The sequence below is a fragment of the Trifolium pratense genome, linkage group LG6 (assembly GCF_020283565.1).
Source record: "Trifolium pratense cultivar HEN17-A07 linkage group LG6, ARS_RC_1.1, whole genome shotgun sequence".
Classification (NCBI taxonomy): domain Eukaryota; kingdom Viridiplantae; phylum Streptophyta; class Magnoliopsida; order Fabales; family Fabaceae; genus Trifolium; species Trifolium pratense.
In genome coordinates this window covers 8,474,090-8,498,197 of record NC_060064.1, presented here as the reverse complement: position 1 = coordinate 8,498,197, position 24,108 = coordinate 8,474,090, and the positions used below count along the sequence as shown (strand labels likewise).

General features: G+C 33.8%; 2 protein-coding genes across 2 annotated transcripts; both read right to left on the bottom strand.

Annotated features, from left to right (window-relative positions):
• Positions 1-3,502: 3,502 nt before the first annotated feature.
• On the bottom strand, positions 3,503-6,028 carry LOC123892570 (ABC transporter G family member 20-like). The gene has a single exon (XM_045942381.1). It carries the CDS (start codon positions 5,918-5,920, stop codon positions 3,725-3,727), a length of 2,196 nt encoding a protein of 731 aa, XP_045798337.1. The 5' UTR covers positions 5,921-6,028; the 3' UTR covers positions 3,503-3,724.
• Positions 6,029-13,949: 7,921 nt separating this feature from the next.
• LOC123889304 (calcium-transporting ATPase 1, endoplasmic reticulum-type-like) lies at positions 13,950-21,607 on the bottom strand. Its single transcript, XM_045938586.1, has 8 exons — positions 19,745-21,607; positions 19,431-19,503; positions 18,922-19,043; positions 17,737-18,018; positions 17,261-17,638; positions 16,953-17,062; positions 15,049-15,277; positions 13,950-14,930 (listed from the first exon to the last, which is right to left on the bottom strand). Exons 1-8 carry the CDS (start codon positions 21,161-21,163, stop codon positions 14,361-14,363), a joined length of 3,183 nt encoding a protein of 1,060 aa, XP_045794542.1. The 5' UTR covers positions 21,164-21,607; the 3' UTR covers positions 13,950-14,360.
• Positions 21,608-24,108: the final 2,501 nt, after the last annotated feature.

Below are 24,108 nucleotides of genomic sequence, written 5' to 3'. Positions count from 1 at the left end.
AGTCTAGATGCATTTATATAGTGCATATTTTTACTGTTCCTATTTTGAAAAGAGCAAATGATTCCTATGCAAGAAAATTTTGTGCGTTGGTATAAACCGTCACCACCAAAGTGGGACCGCTTATATCGATCGATGAGATTTTCTTTGTAGTTTGAGGAATGTTTTTTAATTGTAACATGTAATTTTCTGCTCAAAGGTGATTATTATATATTACGATTAAAAATTAATTTGAGATGAAGTTATTGGAGAATGCGTTGAACGGAGGAATTTGCCAGCCCAAAGATGACAACTTTCAAAGCTCAATGTATACTCATTAATTAACTCATCTGAGGTTTTGACTGAGGATTTGACCTTAGTTTGTACATTCTGCCCAAAGGTGATTGTACTATTATATTGGTCTCTTTTAATAATACTAATCCAATTTGGTTTTGATTCAAATGAATTTCTCTCGTTATGTTTCATTGAAATGTTGAACATCATAGATCACTTGATTAGTGGGAGATAACTTATATTCTTTTGATATGCTTTATTAGTGGGAGTTTAAAATTTTATATTAACTCCTTTTATAAATTTGAAATTATTTGAAATTTGAAATATAAATAAATATTATAGCTCAGTGTTGTTGGGATCACTATGCCGGTGATCAACACTATTTTGGAGCTGAGGCATTATATAAATAAATATTATAGCTCATGTTGTTGGGATCACTATGCCGGTGATCAACACTGTTTTGGAGCTGAGGCATTATGTGTAAACATAAATAAATAAGCTCAGTGTTGTCGGGATCACTTAGCCGGTGATCAACACTATTTTGGAGCTGAGGCATTATGGTATCTTAAGAACCATGTAATTTCTCTGGCTTTGAGGCATTTGAGAGAAATTATGTCTAAAATATTGGAGCTCGATGTTGATTAAATCATTATACCGCGGTAGTCAACATTGTTTTGGAGCTTGGACTTGTGGTATCTTATGGACCAAAGAATTTCTCTGGCTTTAAGGCATTTGAGAGAAATTGAGGACTGACGAAGAAAATGATAGTATGGTTGAGATCACAGACATATCATTTTCTCGCTACACTCTACACAGATGACTAGTCGACGAAGTTTGGTGGTATTTGTAACCATGGAAGGTGTTGTATCGATAATGATATAATTACCGCTATGATTCAATATCATTTAACTTTTGTTGGACGGAGTCTTAATTAGATGTTGCATCTTGGGATCATTGTGGCCACGTTAATAAATACTCCCTCCGGTCCTTTTTATAAGGAACAATTTGGAAAAAAAATTTGGTCCTTTTTATAAGAAACAATCATTAAATTTATTCTTACAATTCCATTTTTACCCTTATTAAATTGTATCCATTCCAAAGTTATGCATTAATTAGACTGATATATTCCCTAAGGATAAATTAATACACCAAGGTTAGTTTTGTAATAGATTGTAAAATTTTAGAATTTTTATTAAGAAATATAAGGTTTCTTGGTATGTGTGTTTTTTCCAAACTGTTCCTTATAATAAGGACCGGAGGGAGTATGTTATCAACCCGAGAGTCGTTTTCAAAGTTTTTCTTTAAATTAAATATACACAATTGATTTTGCCCAAGTGGGAGAATGTTAGAATATTTTCTAATATTTTGTGGGTTGCAATCAATTGTGGCTTTTAATTTTAATAAAAACGGGTTGATGTTGTTATGATCCATTTGATGATGCTTAAGTCCGATAATTGTGATCAGTAATAATGGGCTTGAACACTAATTCTGATTTGTGTAGAAACAAAGTGTAGGCCCAACTCTAGAGTCCATGATGGGTGGTACTAGGGTTGTTATCTTATAAATAGATAGGCTAGACCCCCTTTGCCGTCACGTTGTCAAGCTAGCATAAGCTGAACGCTCATTTGTTGTCTTCCCCATCAAAGACCTCAAAGACTGGAGCATGTGATTAGGCAGAGGAAGACCTTATCTAGTATATCGATGTTTTCGATATTGGTGCGCTTCCGGTAACGATGATTTGTGATTATAATTATCAAGTAAGTGTGTTATAATTTCATATAATATGTCGATCTCTAAATTATTAATTATTACATGGGAGAGACGTGCAAAAAATAGCCTGGCAACCTGAATGAATGCCAATAAATACTGAATGCCAATAAATAGCCTGGCAACCTGAACCTACCACACCGCTAAGCTTTATTTATTTCAACCTCACCACAACTACTTTATTCCTCAATCAATAACATTAACATACTGTATATGGGACATCCCAAGCCTTCTTCCCTTTATTTTTTTCTGCCGCAATTTATGTCTAGCTCATCACTATTTTTTCCTCTCATAGTCACTTTTTTATTCTTAGTTTTTCTCCTCACACACACAAAACCACACGTGTTGTCGCAATAGGTGATCCAATCCAAGTCGCGCAATAAGTATGAAGCACGGACTCTGATACGGACACCACGACACAACACGGACACGGTGACACCGTTAATGTAAAAAAATAAGACATCTACACTGCTACATATATATAAAATAATATCAATTGAGAATTAGAATATATACATGTAAATCTAAATTGAGGAAGTTATTTCTTAAAAAAAAATTAAAACAAGATATGATGATATTTTACCTTTATTTATTCATCTACTATCAAAAAAACTAAAAATATTGTAGTCAAAATGTAATATCTTCAACCCCTAATTGATAAAAAATGTTGTTTCGACACATTTTTAACTCTTATAGATATATCTAATATTTGTCTAAGGACTATAAACAAAGAAAAAATATTTTTTTTTGGACACTTGTCTGACACGTGTCGTACGAGTATTTTACAGGTGTCGAACCCCAATCAAATGAGTGTCTAAGTAAAGGAATAATTGAATATTTTTTGGACATCAGTCTGCAACAATCCGACATGTGTCGCACAAATGTCGTACAACTGTCGAAAACCGACACGTGTCTGACGCCGCGACACGTTTAATCTAAATGTGTCCGTGCTTCATAACTCAATAACCCAACTCTTTTTCCTTTTCTTTTCTTTTTTAATTTTTAGACACAAACTCAACCATTTTCCCGTATATTTTTGAGTTACAAGTTTCCTAGATTGGAACTTTCTCTAAAACAAAGAGATGATGTATTAATGTGTCGAAAATCACGAAACACTTTAGAGGACCTGGATTCCATGAATTCGTTTTTTCGGCGCATTCATGCAGTCGGGCTGTTTGTAGGCGTCCTATCAAGATCGGACGATCATGATTTAAAATGTATTTATTGACTGCATTTATTTAAACCGTCCGATCGTGGTCGAACGATTATAAAATGACTGCACCAAAAATTCAACTTCACTGGATCCATTTCCCACTTTAGATATTCAAATTCAAGTATCATATTACATTTTGTTTCTCGTACACTTTATTTTTAATTGTATGAATCAATGAAAATGAAAACTACCAGAAAAAAAATTTCACAGAGAAATAAATTGAGAATATATATATAAATTACTCCAACCGAAAAAAGTAAAATTATACTAGCAATACATTCATCATCAGTTTTCTAAAAGAAAATACAAGCAGAAGAGGCTATTGATAATAAACTAACCTTGACAAATTAAGCTACTAGTATTGTTTTTCTGCTGCTGCACTCTTAATTTGATTATTACAAGGATATATATATATATATAGGAACGACAAAATACAAATTTAATTTTAATTTTAGCTAATAAACTTTCTTGAATTTATTTCCTTTTGTTCTTGCTTCCAAATAGCAGCGCCAAGTAAAACAGGAAACGAAAGAAGAAACCCCAAGCAATGGTAATGAACAAGCAGTTCCATTTGCTAAGATCTGTAACCCCCTGCTGCTTCAATATATCAGCTCCAGTAACAACACAAGTAGAGCTAGTTATGTCAATCCCCAATGTCTTACTCATACTCTTCAACAGCTCCACCTTCAGACTCCTCGGCACATCGCCTAGCGGCGTGTTATCGAACATCTGAATTCCTCTCACAAAACACCTGGGCGGCTTAATATCAAATTCATTCTGAAGCACTCCTTCAAAAGGATACTTAACTAGTGATAAATAATGGAACCATATCCAGTAGGGTGGAATTCTATCCCTACTGATGAAGAATCCACTGAAGAGAAGAAAGTAAGCTAAAATTGCAACCACAACAGTGAAACCAAGCATCACATTAGAAACCACACCGGAGAGAAACGTCACGAACGAACTACCGGCCCAGAAGGAAGCTAGGATAGTTAAAAAGTAAAAGAGAAAACCAGATGAGCCGCCAGCGAGTCCGACTGACCAGAAAGTTGTGACGGCGAAGGCGAAAGAGAGGAAGATGAGTGCAGGGAGGGCGACGATGGAATGAGCAAGGACATAGGAAGATCGACGGTAAGCATTGTAAGCAGTTTCTCTCATGAAGATGTAACGCTCTTGAAGGAATACTGGAATTGCTTCAGCACAAGTGTAGAAGGTTGTTGACATGGCGAATGCGAAGAATCCTAATCTCTCTTGAACACCTTTTGGTGAATTGTCAAGATGGTAGAACATGGTGGCTAAGATTACTCCGGTGACCATAACTGCACCGAGACGGATACCGAATAATTCGGGCATCCGCCTTGAGTTTGTTAGAGATCTTTTTCCAATAACCGCGATTTCAATCCAAAATGGATTTGCAAACGTGGCAACTAACGATGCAGTTGTGTTTCCGTTTCCTCCGTTAGTTCCTGAAACTAATTTCCCTCTTGAGATACTTGCGCTGATGGCGTCTTTTACGGACAGTCTAGGTCCGTTATTATTAACGATGGTTGCAGACGGTGGTTGATTTTTTAACTGCCATGATTTGTTGAACTCGACGAGACTTTTGGTTCCTCCGGAAGTTCCTTCAAGTTCACGGATCAGATCTAATGCGAATTCTGTTCGGTTTTCGTTTTCCGGTATGGGATGGCCGAATTCGGAGAAGAAATTAGGGAGGTTCACCGGAGAACCGCTGTAGACGGTTTGACCGTGGGAGAGGAAGATCACACGGTCTAACAAACCGAGGATTCTGTAACTTGGTTGATGAACGGACATCATCACGATGCTACCGCTCTGAGCAATTCGCTGCAAAACCTTCACCACCAAGTAAGCACTGGTGGAGTCCAATCCGGAGGTTGGTTCATCTAAGAATAAAATGATTGGATCGTGAATGATGTCTGTTCCTATTGAAACACGGCGACGTTCTCCACCGGAAACACCTCGGTGACCTTCGTCTCCGATGACGGTGTTGGCGGCCCTTTGGAGACCGAGTTGATCGATTAATGCTTGGACACGAGCCTTTTTCTTTGATTTTGAGAGGGAGCGAGGGAGGCGAAACTCGGCGGAGAACATGAGAGTTTCTTCCACCGTAAGCATGGGGAAGAGAAGATCATCTTGCATAACATAAGCTGAAATCACCTTCTGAAGACTTGACTCCAAAACCTCGCCGTTTAGTGTCACAGTGCCTCTGAGAGAATCTTTGGAGATTCTATCAGCCAAAGCGTCGATTAGTGTTGACTTGCCGGAGCCACTTGCGCCGAGAACTGCCATGATCTCTCCGTCCCTGGCTTCACCAGATATGTCATTGAGGAGAATCTTCATACCATTTTGTTTTGTTTCGGCTTCTGGATCATTTGGAAGAGAATTTTCTTTTGAGGAAAAGCAAGAAAACTTCTTTTGTAGCTTGACGCTGTATGTTAAGTTGGTGAAAGAAAGGAAGAAAGATGGGGGAAGGGTGGTGGAAGAGGAGGAGGAAGAAACGTCGAGAGTATGGTGAGGTTGATCGGCAATATTTTTGTCGTTTTGAGCATCTTCGACGCGTTTGAGGAGTTCTCCGAGTGTCGGAGAGAGATTGTTTCGAGTTCTGATGGGATTCGGAACGAGTTCCATAGATTGGTTGAAGAAAGGAAGCATGTTGTGATGATCAAGTTAGATAGATTGCATGCATGGGTAAGACAATATTATAAGTCATGAGACATGCATGATATAAAGAGAATGGAATTAATGGACTTTATATAAAGGTGAGAAATAAGAGTGGGTTTTTATATATAATTCAATTATTCAATAAGTTTTTCTAATTTCAAACCCATACGTTGCTTGCTTAATTTAACTAGGATTGGTGATTAGCAGGTGCATGTGTAGGTAAGGGGAGTTGTGACATTATCTGATTAGCTAAGCGGTAAGCTAGTTTTGTGACGCTATCTTACTACTTACTATTGAGCCTTCATCAAACAGATAACTAATATTTTTAGTACTACATTATTATATTGTCATTTTTATCACCTTCCATGTGTTTCACTTTTGACAAATGCTTGACCAAAATTATTAGGTACATAACAAAACTATTATGGTATATGATTAGCAATTTTATTATCAAATCCTCCGGTTTTTTTCAAAAAAGAAAAACGTACTTTAATAATTCGAAGTTCAATTTAAAAGTAAAGAAGTGATAACTAGTATGCGCAACACCGTACAGTATTTTATGAAAAATATTATTTAAACACAAAGTTTTAACAAAAATACAACAAAACTACACTTTTTATTTTTTTTAATATTTATTGTCCGTTTCGATATCCGTGCTTTGAGTAAAGAAAAAATGTATTGTATTTTTATCCAACTTTTTTGTATTTATATAACACACCTCATATTTTATAGTGTCCAACTCATATTTCCTCTATGTACACACTCCCGAGGAGGATGAAATGGTACAAAAAGGCAACCAACTTTATTTAACAAGAGTAATATACGGTGTTTATACTTACCTGAAAATGTTTTGTGAACACAATTTTATGAAGACACATCCGACAAATATATTGTTCCGGTACCTTTTTCATTTTTTAAATAATATTCTCATCTTTATCAATTTGCGTGCACACTCTATCATTCTTTTATTTCATTAGTTGTCAAATAGTACTTATGAGTTGATTTGTGTTCAAATATCATTCCTCGGAGTCATATTTATCTAACATTTTTAAAAAATAAATTTAGTTTAATCTAAAAGATTCCATGAATTATTCGAACTTGATACGTGTGAAATTTTTGTATACCAAATTTATGTTGAAAAATAACAAAACATGCCTCTTAATAAATATTATAAAACATATTTCAAACTCACAAAATGCCTCTTAATAACTTATGTAAAACATATCTCAGACTCCCAAGATGTCTCTTAATATATATTGTAACACATATCCTAGGCTCCCAACCCCACCTACTTTTAGAAAGAAACTTGGTGAGATGTCAATGTCTGGAAAATAAAATCTATAATGCATCCAAGGTCACTCTTTCTTCTTCATGTTAACAAAATCACTGGCAAACTTGATACATAGTAGTTGAACTTCAAATATTTTTTTAGTTTTATTTCTTAAGTCTAAACCAAAAAGATAAATGTGAAAAATCCAATCATATACACACTTGGAGGAGAAACATGAATATTTTTAAAAGGTAGTTCTCATAGTCAAGTGCTTAAACATAATACTCCCTCCGATCCTTATTATAAGGAATAATTTAAAAAAAATACACATACTAAGAAACTTTATTTTTCTTAATAAAAATTTTACAATCTATTTCAAAACTAACCTTAATGTATTAATTTATCCTTAGGGAATACTCCTTGGAATGCATAACTTTGGAATGGATACAATTTAATAAGGGTAAAAATGAAATTATAAGAAAAAATTTAATGATTGTTTCTTATAAAAATGACTAATTTTTTTTTCTCTAAATTGTTTCTTATAAAAAGGACCGGGGGAGTACATATATAAAATGGTACGGTCAATTGCATATTAATTTTGGATTCAAGCTCACCATGGTCCATTGCATAAAAATTGGTCATTCATTTGGACATGAAATTGAAAATCCCACGAAATTGATACGCGGCTTGCCCTTATTGTATTGGATGAGAAAAATTTCTGAATATTTTATACTCCCTCCGTCCCAAATTATAAGAGAAAAAAGTTCATTTTTTTTTGTCCCAAATTATAAGAGAAAAAATTATTTTCAAGAATGTTTTTTCCTTATTTTCATAAAATTAAATGCAAATTGCATTTAATTTATCCTCTCTCTCATTTTCTCAATAAACAACAACCAATAAAAATTGTTTTTACATCTTCCTATGCAACTTATTCCAAGAAAAACTCACAAAAACATACTTCAAATTCTCATGTTTTACTTTTTCTTAATAAGTGTGATTTTTTTATTTTCCCTTATAATTTGGGACGGAGGGAGTATAAGATTAGGTGTGGGTGTTAAAACTAATGTAGAGTGGGAGCGGTGTATCTACCATCTACTTAAGTAGAATTTAGATTTGTTTAAAGATATTTATTGAGTCAACATTTTGTTTGGTGGTGGTGAATATGGTAGTAATATTAAACATGGTTGGGACAAATAAATTATAACAAACAGCCTAACAAGTAAATCATAGGAGGCACGCGGTCAATTGAATTAAGAAAGCATTCTTAAGATATTTATTAGAATATAACCGATTCTTCTCGAGGCTATCTCCATACACGAGAAATAGACACTAATATGACTCGGGCGTTTCTATGACAAAATTATTTTATAAAGGCCAAATTACGCTAAAAGTTCTTTATCTTATTTATTTGTAACACTTTACTCCTTTATCTTATTTTGGTAACATTTTAGTCATTTATCTTTTGTACAACGCACATATACATCTTTTTTTTATTAAAAAAATGCTGAGACGACATTCTACATAGATAATTTTTTTCTAAAATATTGTTTTATTGAAATTAAAAAAACAATCTGAAAAATGTATGAAGATATTCAATAGAACCTTCATATCTTCATCTTTCTCATCATATTATTCCTTAAATCAAAATTAATTTTTACTCAAATACACCTCCAAATAACATAAATCTTAATTTATATTCTCCTCGTTCTCTTTCTAAACCCAAATTAAAATTCCCAAATTTTCAATAACCCTAAAAATTCCAATTCGGAGTTCTCAAGAATAGAGTTATTAAAAGATCAGTGGTGTACTCGGTTCCTACTTATTTCATGATTCTTTCCCTCAATATTCCATAATATATCAGTGACGAAATTAAAGACATATGATTGATTTTTGAGAAATTATGATGGAAATTAACACAATTGTTACTGTCACAAAAATTAGGAGTTGCCAAGAAATTTTTGAGTTTAGAAATTTTTAGGGTTATTGAAAATTTGGGGATTTTAATTTGAGTTTAGAAATTCTTGTTTGAGTTTATAGAGAGATTTGAAGAGAATATAAAATAAAGATTTATGTTATTTGGAGATGTATTTGAGTGAAAATTTATTTTGATTTAAAGAAAAATATGATGAGGAAGATGAAGATATGAAGGTTTTATTGAATATCTTCGTACATTTTGCCAGATTTTTCTTTAAATTTCAATAAAACAATATTTTAGAAAAAGATTTTGGCCTTTTATAAACTAAGTTATTGTGTTTGAAGAAAACGTTAATGCTCTACAAAAAGTATATATGTAGGTTTTCCTTTATAGGCTATACTAACAATAAAAGAGAAGATTAAGGGAATTTGCTAAAATTATGATGCACGTTAAACAAGTTTAATCAATAGGAAACTTAGTTTTTTTTTTTTTGTACAAAAGAGGGCTAAGCCAACAAAAAAATCTAAATAGTTAGTCTAACATTTTTAGCCATGCAAGCCTCAAATAAATCATAAAAAAACAATTTACGGAGTTCACTAGGAGGAAACTCCGCTATAAAACAACTAAAAGAACTCATTGAAATGCTATAATTTGCAAGCCGATCCTTAGTTACTATATGATATTAGAAACAATAGGAAACTTGGTTACTAAACCAAGTCAAAACTGAATAATATTTTTATTTATTCTACTTTCTCGGTCTGTATAGACGGTCTCTGCCTCTTAAATTTTCTTAAATTTGATGAATAATATTTTCATTTATTCAACTTTCCCAGTCTGCATATGCAGTCTCTGTTTTGTGTATCAAATTTATGTTGAAAAATAACAAAACATGTCTCTTAATAAATAATGTATGAGTAATATTTTCATTTATTCTACTTTGTCGGTCGGCATGCACGGCCTCTGCCCTCTTAAATTTGACAAAACATGCCTCCTATAGCAGGTTCACATAATCAAATTATGCTCCTCTGCAGAAGCTACAGAGCTCAATTCCATCTCATTTACTTCTATTTACTTCCACAGAGCTTAATCGGTGTTGAGGCCACCTCCACCTTTTATTTTATTTTTTTGAAGAAGCACACCTTTTATTAAGTTGTCTACGGTAGTCTTTAGGAAAAGAAGAGAAGACTAGATCAAAAAAGAGCATATGAGTATCCATATCCAAATAATGGATCTATTCACCTACTTTCTTTCTCTCCTCTTATCTTTTCTCTAAAGCAAAGAGTGTTAAAGAAGAGAGTAAAGTGTGCATGTGGCCATTCAACATTTTTTAATAACATAGCCACCTTGGCAAAAATGAAAAAACATATAGTTGAGATTTATATGGTTCAATGTTCATTTGTTCACCGGATGAAGAAACCAAGTGAGAGGTTGAAAATTTTGATGAAGTGGTGCAATGAATGAGAATGTATCACTAAAGTGTGTCAGATGTATTTTCATTATCATTTTACATTTCTCATGCACTCTGCATACACAGTCCTTTCTTATCTCAGTCACTATCTCTTAAACTGTCTCTTAATAAATACTATAAAACAAATCTCAGTCTGCAAACCCAGTGACAGTCTCTACCTCTTCAATTGCCAACTTCATCGTATTTCAGTCCTTATCTCTTAAACTGTCTCTTAATAAATACTATAAAATATATCTAAGTCTGCATAGTCAGTGACAGTCTGCCTCTTAAATTTTCAACTTCAAATATGTTTTAGTTATATTTCTTTAAGTCTAAACCAAACCAAAAAGTTAAGCACAGTTGAGGAGAAATATAAATATTCTTAAAAGCTTGACAAGTTTGTTATATCAAATTGTCTGGAATCTCACAGTCAAGTGCTTAAACATAATATATAAAATGGGTACAGTCAATTGCATATTAATTTTGGACTCAAGCTCACCATGCTGCATTGCATAAAAATTGGTCATTCATTTGGGCACGAAATTGAAAATCCCACGAAATTGATACGCGGATTGCCCTTATTGGATGAGAAGATATTTGTTGAGTCAACATTTTGTTTGATGGTGAATATGGTGGTAATATTAAACATGGTTGGGCAAAATAAATAACAAACAGACTAACCTTAGGTAAAGTAAATCATCGGAGGCACCTAGTCAATTGAATTAAGAAAGCATTCTTAAGATATTGCATCTTTCCTAGAATATAACCTATTCTTCTCGATGATAAATATGTCGAGGCTATCTCGATAGCTAGAAATAGACACCAATATGACTCGGGCCTTTCTGTGAAAGAATTATTTTATAAACTAAGTTATTGTGTTTGAAGAAAACATTACTGCTCTACAAAAAGTATATCAGTCGGTTTTCCTTTATATGCTCTACTCATGAGTAATAACAATAAATGAGAAGATTAAGGTAAGGTGTGCTAAAATTACGATGCACGTTAAACAAGTTTAATTTGAGAAACAATAGGAAACTTAGTTATTAGTATATGATTTTAGAAACAATAGGAAACTTAGTTTAGTTACTAGTATATGATAGTGTGAGACCAAGTTAAAATTGAATAATATTTTCATTATTCTACATAAACTTGAGAAACTTCATTTGGAATGGTACGAAGAATATGGCCATGCGTATGGTGAGCTGGAAGAAAATCCTTCAAACTTTGCATTTTGATGTTATGGGTACGAGGTCTATGCATCTTTAGAATATGATGTTGCCCTATTGGGTAAGCTTCTTTGGAGTCACATTATAAAAGCAATTTACTGAATTCACTAGGAGGAAACTCCACTATAAAACAACTAAAGGAAGTCATTGAAATGCTATAATTAGCAAGTCAATCATTAATTACTATATGATTTTAGAAACAATAGGAAACTTGGTTACTACACCAAGTCAAAACTGAATAATATTTTTATTTATTCTATACTGTCTCTGCCTCTTAAATTTTCTTAAATTTGATGTATAATATTTTCATTTATTCTACTTTCTCAGTCTGCATATGCAGCCTCTTTTTTGTATACCAAATTTATATTGAAAAATAACAAAACATGCCTCTTAATAAATACTGTATGAGTAATATTCTCATTTATTCTACTTTGTCAATGGGCAAGCACAGTCTCTGCCCTCTTAAATTTGACAAAACATGTCTTCTCTAGCAGGTTCACACAATCAAATGCACATAACAATTATGCTCCTCTGCAGAAGCTTAATTTCATCTCATTTACTTCTACTTACTTCCAAAGAGCTTAATAGGTGTTGAGGCCACCTCCACCTTTTATTTTATTTTTGAAGAAGCCCACCTTTTATTAAGTTGTAGTCTTTAGGAAAAGAAGAGATGACTAGATCAAAAGAGAGCATATGAGTATCAATATTCAGTATTTGCCTCTTAATAAACACTACTGTCTCAATCTGCATAAACAGTGACTGTATCCACCTCTTCAATTGCCAACTTCATCTTATCTCAGTCCTTATCTCAGTTTCTTAAATTGCCTCTCAATAAAACATATCTCAATCTGCATAAACATTGACAGTCTCCACCTCTTCAATTGCCAACTTCATCTTATCTCAGTCCTTATCTCAGTTTCTTAAATTGCCTAGCAGATTATCACAATCAAATGCACATAACAATTATGCTCCTCTGCAGAAGCTACATAGCTTAATTCTATCTCATTTACTGCTATTTACTTCCACAGAGCTGTGTTGAGGCCACCTCCACCTCCACCTTTTATTTTATTTTTTGAAGAAGCTCACCTTTTATTAAGTTGTCTACAGTAGTCTTTAGGAAAAGAAGAGAGGACTAGATCAATAGAGAGAATATGAGTATTCATATCCAGTATTTGCCTCTTAAATTGCCTCTTAATAAATATTTTCATTTATTCTATTTTCTCAGTCTGCATATACAGTGTAAATAGGTTTTCCTTTATAGGCTCTACTCATAAGTAATAACATTAAAAGAGAAGATTAAGGGAAGATGTGCTAAAATTATGATGCACATTAAAGAAGTTTAATTTGAGAAACAATAGGAAACTTAGTTACTATATGATATAATTTTAGAAACAATAGGAAACATAGTTACTAGTATATGGTAGTGAATCCAAGTCAAAACTGATATTCCACGTGTGTGTGTGTGTGTGTATATATTTGTTTCAAGCACTAAAAATAATTTCCAAAATAAACCAAAGCAAATAAATAATTGTTTTCTAGTCACTTGGAGACGTATAGTCACTTGTGGCCCCTGATTTTTGTTTTCTAGTACAATTTTACTTCATGTAAAACATTGGTTCGGATTCTAAAACTCAACATTCCCTATTTTAAATTCTAGAACTCAAAACATAAAAACAAGTTTTATGTTAGTATAACTTAACTTGAAGATTTTTGAGTTTTTAAGAGAAACACGAGAGAATTAGAGGGGGAAGAAGGTCCCTTAAAAAGTTAATCATGCTAGGTCCAAAATAAGTGGAAGACATTCCATCATAAGAAAGTCATAATGAGGCAAATAGTAAAACTCAAAAAGATTAGCATGGAGAGCACAAAGGTCATGATGGAATGAGCAAACACCATGCCATGCATCCTTTGCGTATGGCACTAAGTTTTTCTAGCTTCCTGTCTCAATCTAATTAAAAATTGACCCCAAAAGATAACCTTAGAAGAAGTGATGCAATAATAATATCAGAAAGGGCTAAATAAGCACATTGATAAAGAAAAACTAGTTATCTTTTCGGATTTAAGTTTGGAACGGCTCTAACATTGCACCGACTCAAACATATGTTTCAATCAATCCATCATTCTATGTTAAGGCTTTCAAACTGAAGTTCAAACACACAATATAACCAAAAAAAGCTATTCATCTTATGATTTCTAGAGTTCACAAGGACTTCCTGTGCATCAGCAAATAAACCAAACAAAAAACAACAAGAAGCTGTTTTCTGATTTTTCAGGAAGAGAAAAGTGAAAAATAAATAGAAGGTTTTTTCCTTCCTTTTGAAAATCCTGAAAAAGGTTCAAAGAACAAACTAAAAAGGATGAATAATAAAAGATTAAAAGAAACATATAGTGCACCCAATGCAAGCCCAGCCATCCCTCATTATAAAATGGGATGATGACTACATAGAGGCCTAAAATAGTACTTATATAAAATTAATCGGTGTTGAGGCCACCTCCAGCTATTCAGTCTAAAGATAACAACTTTCGAACTATTGAAGCACTGATCAATTTCTCTAAAGACTACTGTAAGTTGTCTACTCTGTTTTTTGCTTTGAGCTTCTTGCAGACCCACTTGTACATCTCCCAATGAATTTCAAAATCTCGTCAATTAGAATGACAGGCAATGCAACCGCCAAAACCAAAAGCCACTCGTTGACGCTCAACGGTACGATGCCAAATACTTGTGCTAAGAATGGCACATACAAGATCAAAAAGTGCAGCCCAAATGAAATGGACATTGCCAAAAGAAGCCAAGGGTTCACCCATGGGGGCATTGTCAAAAGACTTCCATCTTCAGACAGGGCATTGAGAGAGTTGAACATTTCAATGGCTACCAACACAGAGAGGGACAATGTCATGGCTTTCACTTTACCAGTGTGGAAGTAGTCGCATGGGTCAGCATCAAAAGATATGACTCTAGAACCAGCGGTGAAGGGAGCAGCAGTGAAGTTATTCCAAGTGGAGCATTGACCCCAGTTGGCAAGCTGGGAGTAAGTCACAAGAGTATGTCCATCTCCGCTGAGGTCAATTCCCAAAAAGGAACCATGTGTATACCATATAATGAAGACACCAACAGTAGCTAATCCAACATAAATCCCAATAACCTGTGAAATATTAGGGAGAAGATTATAGATAAGTGATACATTTATTTTCATCGTTCAAAACATATAATAGCTACAACCCAATAAAGACATAACCAGAAAGAAAGCGAAGGCAAATTACCAGATAGCGGAATAAAATCCACAAGTTAATTAGTGAGTCATCACTGCGACGAGGAGGCTTCTTCATTATATCCTTATCTGGAGGATTAAATCCCAAAGCTGTTGCAGGAGGTCCATCAGTGACGAGATTGACCCACAGAAGCTGGACAGGTATCAGTCCTTCAGGAATTCCTAGTGCAGCTGTAAGAAATATAGATGCAACCTCGCCAATATTGGAAGAGATCATGTACCTGCAAAATTTAGTTTTCAGTCACAAGATATTCTTAAAATCTTACCTTTATTATTATTATTGGATGCACTTAAAATAACAGCATATATAGGTAATTAATCAAAGTATGTAGCTAGATATAAATTACAAACATTAATATGTAAACCGGAAGCCATGCCCTTCCAATTGACTAAAATTCTCAAGTATGCACTTTGGAATTGTTAAAAGAAGAAATTGGCAGAAAAAATAGTAAATTGTACATCAATTGTAGCAAATCCGGACCTGAACCATCCACACCACAACATCTCTGTTATTAAAGACAAAACTAATTCAACAGATTCAAACTTCTCCAGAATCAAAATTAGACCAAACTAATTACAGCACAAGCTTCTATCTTCAGTTAGGATATAGAATAATGTTCTAAATGGGTGCATGCTGCAGGGGGTGCCAACACCTCAATTTTAAAGAATACTAGTTAAAAGACCCGTGCATTCGCACGGTCCATTGATTTTTATTGAAAATTTATTTAGAATTAAATATATTGTTATATAATATTGTTAAAATATAAGGGGAATTCTTGTGTTTTTTCTTGTAAACTTATTTATTCAATTTTTTATGTTTCAGTGATAAATAATGGTCCCGTGTACATTTTTTAATAAAAAATTAGAAATTTTATTATGAATATTTTGGGAATTTAGTAAGTTTGATACTAATTAACTTTATTATATTAGTATTAATTATTATTTTTTCTTCCTATTTTCATGTATAGATTGTTATGTTTTGTTCCTATATATGATTTATTTTGTTTCTATTTTTAAGCATAGCATCTTTTTAGATTTTTTAATATTTATTTTAGTGAAATTACAATGAAGGATATAAAACATGCAACGTGGTTAAAAGTAACAAGGATAAATTAGGAACTTTGGTAGTAATCGATTTTAATATATTAGTAATAGATATGTTGAGGGGAAAAGGAAAGCCCAAGCTTGTTATCAACTATTGGACCTACTAGAAGAGTATAGTAGATGTCAACCTCGAGGACAAGATTGTTTTCAGGAGGGGTATATAGTTAGATAGAGTACAGAATAATGACTAATTAGAATGGTTAACATAGTTAAGAGTTGTTACAGTTAGTAGTTAGTTGTTTGGATGAGTTAGAGAGTATGTCTATAAAACAGAGAAGACGGAGATTAGAGAGCATCTTTAAATATTCTAATTGTGAATAGAGTATTCTATATTGTGAGGGGGGAAACCATTGAGGAGAGATTCCCTCATATTTCATCCTATTTCTTAATAAATTATTTCTTTGGAATTCAATTCTTGGGTTCCTAACACTTTCCTTTATGTTTTTGTTTGTTTGATGTTCATAGGCATGCACACACAAAAGAATAAACCAACACACACATCATGAAAGCACATCTCATGACCTACTGTTTCTGAAGAGATAACTACATCCAGCATAGACATAGTAAAGAAGAAGGGGAAAAAGAAACTTTTTATTTTTAAAATAAGAAACTAAACAAAGATTGAAACAACAACGTAGTAAATTATATCCTTCCTTTACAGAATTGGTTTATGTGGTTAACCAGTCATTATATGTAACAATTGTCAATCCAGGTAATGGATGGAGTAAGAGCCTACTGCAGGGTACCCACAACATCTCAGCGGATACGAATTATAAAGATGAATTAATTTACCTGATAAAAGCCTTCATGTTATTGTAGATAGATCTACCTTCCCCAACAGCAGCCACAATTGAACTAAAATTATCGTCTGCTAACACCATATCTGAAGCTTCCTTGGCCACCTAGATTTAACACCATACAATAAAAAGGATTCATCACCGAATAGAAAATAACTATTAATTTGTATTCCTTAACCTATTTCACTCACTAGTCGGAGAGAACACATTGAAAACAATAAATTTGCATCAATCCACATCACCAAATTCAAAACACATGCATTTTGAATTACAAAGCCCATATCAAAAGAATAAACAAAATACCTCTGTCCCTGCAATGCCCATTGCAATACCAATGTCTGCAAGCTTTAAGGCGGGTGCATCATTGACACCATCTCCAGTCATAGCAACAACCTCCCCATCTTCTTTAAGAAGCCTCACAATGTCCTGCTTGTGTCTTGGTTCAGCCCTCGAAAACAAAAGCCCACCACTCTGTCTCAGATAAGCTTTTTTATCACGGAGTTCCATAAAATCTCTACCAGTTACACTTTTTGAACTAATGTCTTCATTGGGTGCAAATACACCTATTTCCCGACATATAGCTTCAGCAGTGTTTTTGTTGTCTCCGGTTATAACCATAACACGAATTCCAGCTGCTCTGCAGTCTTCTATTGCTTGGTATACCTCCTCCCTAGGAGGATCCTGAACACAATTCAACGATCAGTTCTACAGTTACTACAACAAACAAAATAATAGAAGTGAGAAAGGCCAAAATGCAAAATGGAAAGCTCAAAACTTACCCTCAACCCAACCAAGCCGACAAAAATGAGTTCATTTTCAATTGATGAATAATTGGAAGGGTCAAGCAAAAGCTGGTGGGCTGGATGATCGTCGTTACCATTGTAGCCTTCAAAATTAGTTAGCTCATCCTTGTAGGCAAATCCCAAACAGCGTAATGCACTGGTGGACATTTCATGAAGAGCTTGCAATATGAGGTTCTTAGCATTGTTGTCCAGTTTCACAATTGAACCATCACGCAACTGAACTTTAGAGCTTCTATCCAACACATTTTCAACAGCACCCTATCAACAGTTAGGGCCAAGAGTCAGTTTTAAATATTTCCCAAAACTACAGAAAAGGGAACCAGAAACCAAAGGATATCTAGGCATATAAATAGACTAAGGGCAACAGATGTAGGACAGTCTATTCTTTAAGAATGTGTCTTTATGACCAGCCTATTCTTTTTCTGGTTCACCTTCATCAGACATTTTTTGGGACTGTCTCTTTGGTAAAATTTATGTGTATTTTATCATAACCGGTATTGTATTTTATTAAATACCAGTTTTGTACTTCATGCTACAGAACTGGTATTTAATAAAATCCAATACCGGTTATGGCAAAATACACATAAATTTTGCTCTTTAGACAGTCCAAAAAAATGTCTGATGAAGGTGAACGAGAAAAGGAATAGAGTGGTCATAAAGTCCCATTCTTAAAAAATTCAGATGAAAAATATCATTCTTTGAAAAGAACTTTATGTCTTTATGCTACAGAACTGGTGTCAATAACATAGTACTACACCAGTGATGGAAAAATACACAATTTTTGTTCATAGACTACTCTCAAAAAAAAAATGTCAGATGCATTTTGGAGATCCAAGATGATACTTTTTTGTTAAATATTATAATTATAATAATAATTTATGGTTTATTTATAAATGGTGACAACATGAGTAACCTTTTGCTGTGATTTCCTTATTCCAGAAGAACAATACAAAGACCTTACTCAAATAAAAATGGGCAGAAGATTCACCTCTCAAGAAAAAAGCTATCTTTCATACATTGTATGGTAGAATACGGTATAAAAGTAAAAATCTTACACCAATCCAAATTAAGCAGTATTGTCGCTCAGCAAATATTAATTCAACAACTAGAGAATAAGTGCAGAGTAGGGAAAAACTATGTTATAGCAGAAAGAGATAATACCTTAACCAGAAGCGACTTTCTCCCCGCACCAGAGTCTACAATAACACCCATTGACTTCCTGTCACGGTCAAACTCAAGAGTAGCAATCCGCCGGTCATGTTCATTCCACCATTCACAACAACCTAGATCAAAATTAGAAGGTAAGGAATCTAAGCGTGTTTATTGAATCAGTATCATTACAAACCAGATAAATGACAATAAAGCCACAGGTTTTGGTCTTAACACTTGGTCTCTCTGCCAATCTCTGAATCTATTACAAATTTTCAAGCCTTTGATTAAAGTATCACTTTTTACTTTTCCATGAAAAACAAATAAATTTAAAAATTTAAAAAAAAACTTGTGAAAGTGGATTAGCCTTTAGGTGAGTGCATAATTTTCAAAAGTATGATGTTTTACAGTCTGATGTTTGCTATCTGTAGGGTTAGTGAGTGGCTCATGTTGCACACTTATGAAAAGGAGCTATCAAATCATCACCACAAATTATATTTTACAAGGACACTTGAACTTACGCAATATGGTACTTTTGCTTCCTGATTGCACATCCTTGGATCCTTCAGGAAGGCCCATCTTCTCTACCAACACCTGGAATCCCAAGGGAGAATACAAAAAATAGTCAGACACCTTTTATGGCTAAAGCAGACAATTTTGCAGGGACGATATAATGAAATAGCCCAATTTGCCTACGGATCATCAAGAAACAATGCTAATTTGAGACAGCTAAGCTAAAACTCAAAGCAATTATCTAAAAAGGATAGTTCATGCAGAGATAATTGCAAATAACACATGAGAAATAGGCCAAAGAACATATAAAGATATATCTTACCTTCAAAGCTGCTTCAGTAGGCATTCCATGGGCAACAAACTTATGCTCTGACTGTGACACTCCAGCATCATTACAAACAGCAGCTATTTTTGCTATCATATGAAGATTGGCATCCAATCGACCAGCTGGCCAATTCTCTATTTGACCATCATTTGGATTATAGGTAGTTCCTTCCACCTTAAAAGCTCTCAGTGCATCTACATTAGGGCCAATAGCTACTAGTTTCGAAACAGCCATCTGGTTTGTAGTCAATGTACCAGTTTTATCAGAACAAATAACAGTTGTACAACCCAAAGTTTCAACACTTGGTAGCTTCCGAACTAGGGCATTCTTCTGGGCCATCTTGCGAGTACCGAGTGCAAGGCAAGTAGTGATGACCGCAGGCAATCCCTCGGGAATAGCAGCCACGGCCAATGCCACAGCAATCTCAAAGTAATAAGTACACTTCTCAAACGAAAACTTGAAGTTCGCAGGCCATCCATTAACATACTCCCATGTAAGGAAATACTTAACATTGATGAGCCAAACCAAAATACAAATGAGTCCAATCATCATTGTCAGCCTCTCTCCGAATTCATTAAGCTTCTTCTTCAAAGGAGTATCTTCCTCACTCTGCGACGCCTCCTGTATCTGGTTATGCACCTTCCCAATCTCAGTCTCCATACCAGTCTGAGTAACAAGGCAAAAGCAATGACCATTAACAACAGTCGTCCCAGCGAAAACAATACACCTTTTGCCTTGAATATCAGAATCCTCAGCAACAGGCTTATTAGTCTTATTCACCGCTTCACTCTCACCAGTCAAGGAACCCTGCTCCAATCTCAAAGTAGAACTTATCAATTCCACAACTCGCATATCCGCAGGAACCTTATCACCAACCTTAAGCTCCACAATATCACCAGGAACAAGATCCTTAGCAGGTAAGCTAGGAATTTTCTCGCCATTCCGAATCACCGAAGCATGCTCCGATTGAATCTCCTTCAAAGCCTCCAATGCTTTCTCCGCATTACTCTCTTGCCAAACACCAACAATCGCGTTCACAATCAATATCAAAAATATCACCAGAGGCTCAACAAAAGCCGTAATCTCCATCTCGCCACCTTCTTCGCCATCATACCAAGCCAAAACAAACGAAATTATAGCCGCAGCGAGAAGAATCCGAACCAAAGTATCGTTAAACTGTTCCAAAACCAATTTCCAAATCGATTGACCATCGTGTTTCTCCAATTCATTCAAACCATAGATCTTACGCCGATTCTCAACCTCTTCATTACTCAACCCTGATTTCACACTCACCTTAAAGTGTTCTTCGCATTCACGCACATCCTTCGCCCACGCTTTGAAAATTTCAGCGTCTGAATTATCATTACCAGAACTCGTGTCCTCTTTTCTCCCGTAATTTTCACCTCCTTTCCCCATTCAGATCCAATTAATCAATAAACAAGGAGAAAACAATTTTGAATAGAAACAAAAATTGCTTCTCCAAGTTAATTCATCAAAAGAAATCGATACGATAGGATTGAATCGGAAACCCTAATTGTGGAAAAGGAATCGATTAAAATAAAAAGCGATTAAGAGATCGCGAATCGAAGGGGTATTTTGTGTTTGTTGTTATGTTATGGTGAAAACTGAAAGTGAAGAAAAGGAAAAGTATGAAAGAGAAAGGTTTGAACAAAACGCATCGAAGAGTGTGCTTATTGAGTAAGCTAAGGTGTGTGAATGTGATTGGATATGTATCACTTTCACAATCACAGTTTGCGTGGCTAATGGTGATTAATTAACTAATTTAGGGTTTTAAAGGAACATCAGTAGAAATTTCGTGGTACCATCGTGCGATATTAATGAAGTAGATTTTAAATCATTAAAATATTAATTAACAAGTTTTTTTTTTTATAAAAGAAGATCTTTTTTTTAATACTACTAATAGAGGAAGTTTGTGAAATGTCAAATTAGTGTTGTGTTATTGGAAATTGAAAAGTTCTAATGGATGATTTGGCAATCATTGATTGGTCGATCGCGTTCACTGTTACAGCATTGTGATGTACATGTGGCGTCCACTTGCAATTTTTCGGGGGGAATCTGCTACTTGACTCTGCATACCTACTACTTGCGGCTTCATCTCGAACCTTCTTTGATAATTCCTTTTTTTTTTTATTAAATTGATAAAATATATTTTATTGTTATTAAATTGTTGGTTTTTTTTTATTCATAAAAACTAAAAACATTTCTTATGTTATGATAAGTTTGTTAATAAAATATTTTTGCCGCTAAAAGAAAAGATGTGTCTTAAGTTATGGTGAGTTTGTTAATAAAATATTTCTGTTGCTACTAAAAAAAATCAAGGATATTATTAGTATTATGAAAAGTCGACACCAAAACTTTTGTATCATCTTTATATATAGGTATAGACAGGGGCGTCCCTGACTATTTCGAGACTCTGTTTGAATATTAAGAATAGACCCTATTAAAAACACAATTTTTTTAAAAAAAAACAATCCTTTATTTAAATTGTCAATGACATACAAAATAGTTATATTATAACTAACATAAAAATGTCATATTATAATCAATAATTAACATGAACGTGACTCGGGGTGACTTAATTGCATTTTTCGTGCTATGTGTTTATTTTAGATTTTAATTTGGTTTCTTACTTAAAAAGTTTCAATTTAGTTTTGAGTTTACTTTATGTTTCAATTTGATCTCTTATATTTAAATATAGATGACTAGCTTGAAACCTAAAATACTATAAGGACCAAATATCATTTTGACAAAGGGAAATACTTATTACTGCAAAGTGATTTAGTAACAATAAAACATCACGTGAGTTTATAAAATGGTGAGTTTATAAAATGGGACCTCCAACTATCTAGAAATACGAGGCTCTTAAAATCAGAGGTCTTGTGCTATAGCACATCTTGCACTTGCATGGGAGCCGCCCCTGGGTATAGATACTAGGCTTAAATATGCAAAAGGTCCCTGCACTTACGGGTCATTTGAGTTTCAGTCCCTGCATTTTAAAATCCTTTCATTTTGCCACTGCACTTTCATTTTACTTTAAAAATGGTCCCTGAACCCATTTTTTGTTGAAATGACACATTTTTTCATGATGTGTCAATTTTATTTTACTTTTAAAAAAGTACTTATTTAAGGGTATTTTGATCGATTCACTGCAAAATTAAATGAGTCATCAACTCTAAAGTCCAGTCAACAGTGACAGATTAGCAAAAATGTGTCATTTCAACAAAAAAAAAAAGGTCTGAGGACCATTTTTAAAGTAAAATGAAAGTGCAGTGGTAAAATGAAATGTTTTTAAAATGCAGGGACTAAAACTCAAATGACTCATAAGTGCAGGGACCTTATGCATATTTAACCCTAGATACTATATATAAAGATGATACAAAAAATTTTGGTGTAAACTTTTCATAATACCAACAATATTTTTTTTTTTAACAATAAAAATCTTTTATTAACAAACTCACTATAACATAAGGCATTCTATTTTTTTTAGCAGCAAATTTTTTTTATTAACAAACTCACCATAACATAAAAATGTCTTTTTTTACATAAGTTATACACAGGTAGGCGCAGAACGCGCCTATCTGGCCCGCTAGTTAAAATAAATCCAATACAGAGATGTGAACAATGTGGGGTGGAAAAATGTATCATTTATTAAATTAAATTAAATTAAATCATAATAATAAATTCAGTCAAAAAAAAATCACCAAAAAAAAGGTCAAACATTGACTAATTATGATTAAAAAACATTGACTAATTACTAGTTTGATTTTATAAAAATTAGGAGTAACTATTACCTATGTTAGTTGGTCAAAAAAAAAAAAAATACTATTCCCCATGTTGATTCAAAATAGGAGTAACTGGTATTCGTGTACTTTGGTAAAAAAAAAACTAACAGTACACAAAAGTTTTTTCCTTTTTTTTTTTTACAAGGAATAAACACAGAAGTTTTTTTTTTACTTAAAGGAATATACACAAAAGTTTTTTTGTTTTGACGCAAGCAAATTTAGTGCATTTCATTCATAATGATAAGTTCAATATAAGGTGGACAAAAATTATAAACTTGAGGACTAGCTAAAATACGAGTCGCCTGAGCTAATTCATGAGCTACTCGATTGGCTTGTCGCCTAACGAAACTGACCTTACAGTTATCAAATTCAGCTAATATTCTAAGACACAACTCGATTATGCTACCAAATTCAGTCTTGTTTACTGGTTTTGCTAGAATGGCTTTTGCTACTTGCATACAATCTGTTTCAATGACAATTGGTGTACTTGTTCTATTTGTACTCTTCAACCAACGTAATACTTCTAGCAGACTCATGGCTTCGGCTTCTGCAATATTT

Bases quoted from the DNA above. Each gene is read 5' to 3' on its own strand.
- LOC123889304 (XM_045938586.1), bottom strand. From the start codon at position 21,163: ATGGGGAAAGGAGGTGAAAATTACGGGAGAAAAGAGGACACGAGTTCT. The intron at 17,639-17,736 runs GTAAGTTTTGAG...AATTGTGTTCAG, and splicing joins TCGGCTTGGTTGGGTTGAGG to GATCCTCCTAGGGAGGAGGT. The intron at 14,931-15,048 runs GTAATTTGCCTT...AATATTTCACAG, and splicing joins GGATTTTATTCCGCTATCTG to GTTATTGGGATTTATGTTGG.
- LOC123892570 (XM_045942381.1), bottom strand. From the start codon at position 5,920: ATGCTTCCTTTCTTCAACCAATCTATGGAACTCGTTCCGAATCCCATC.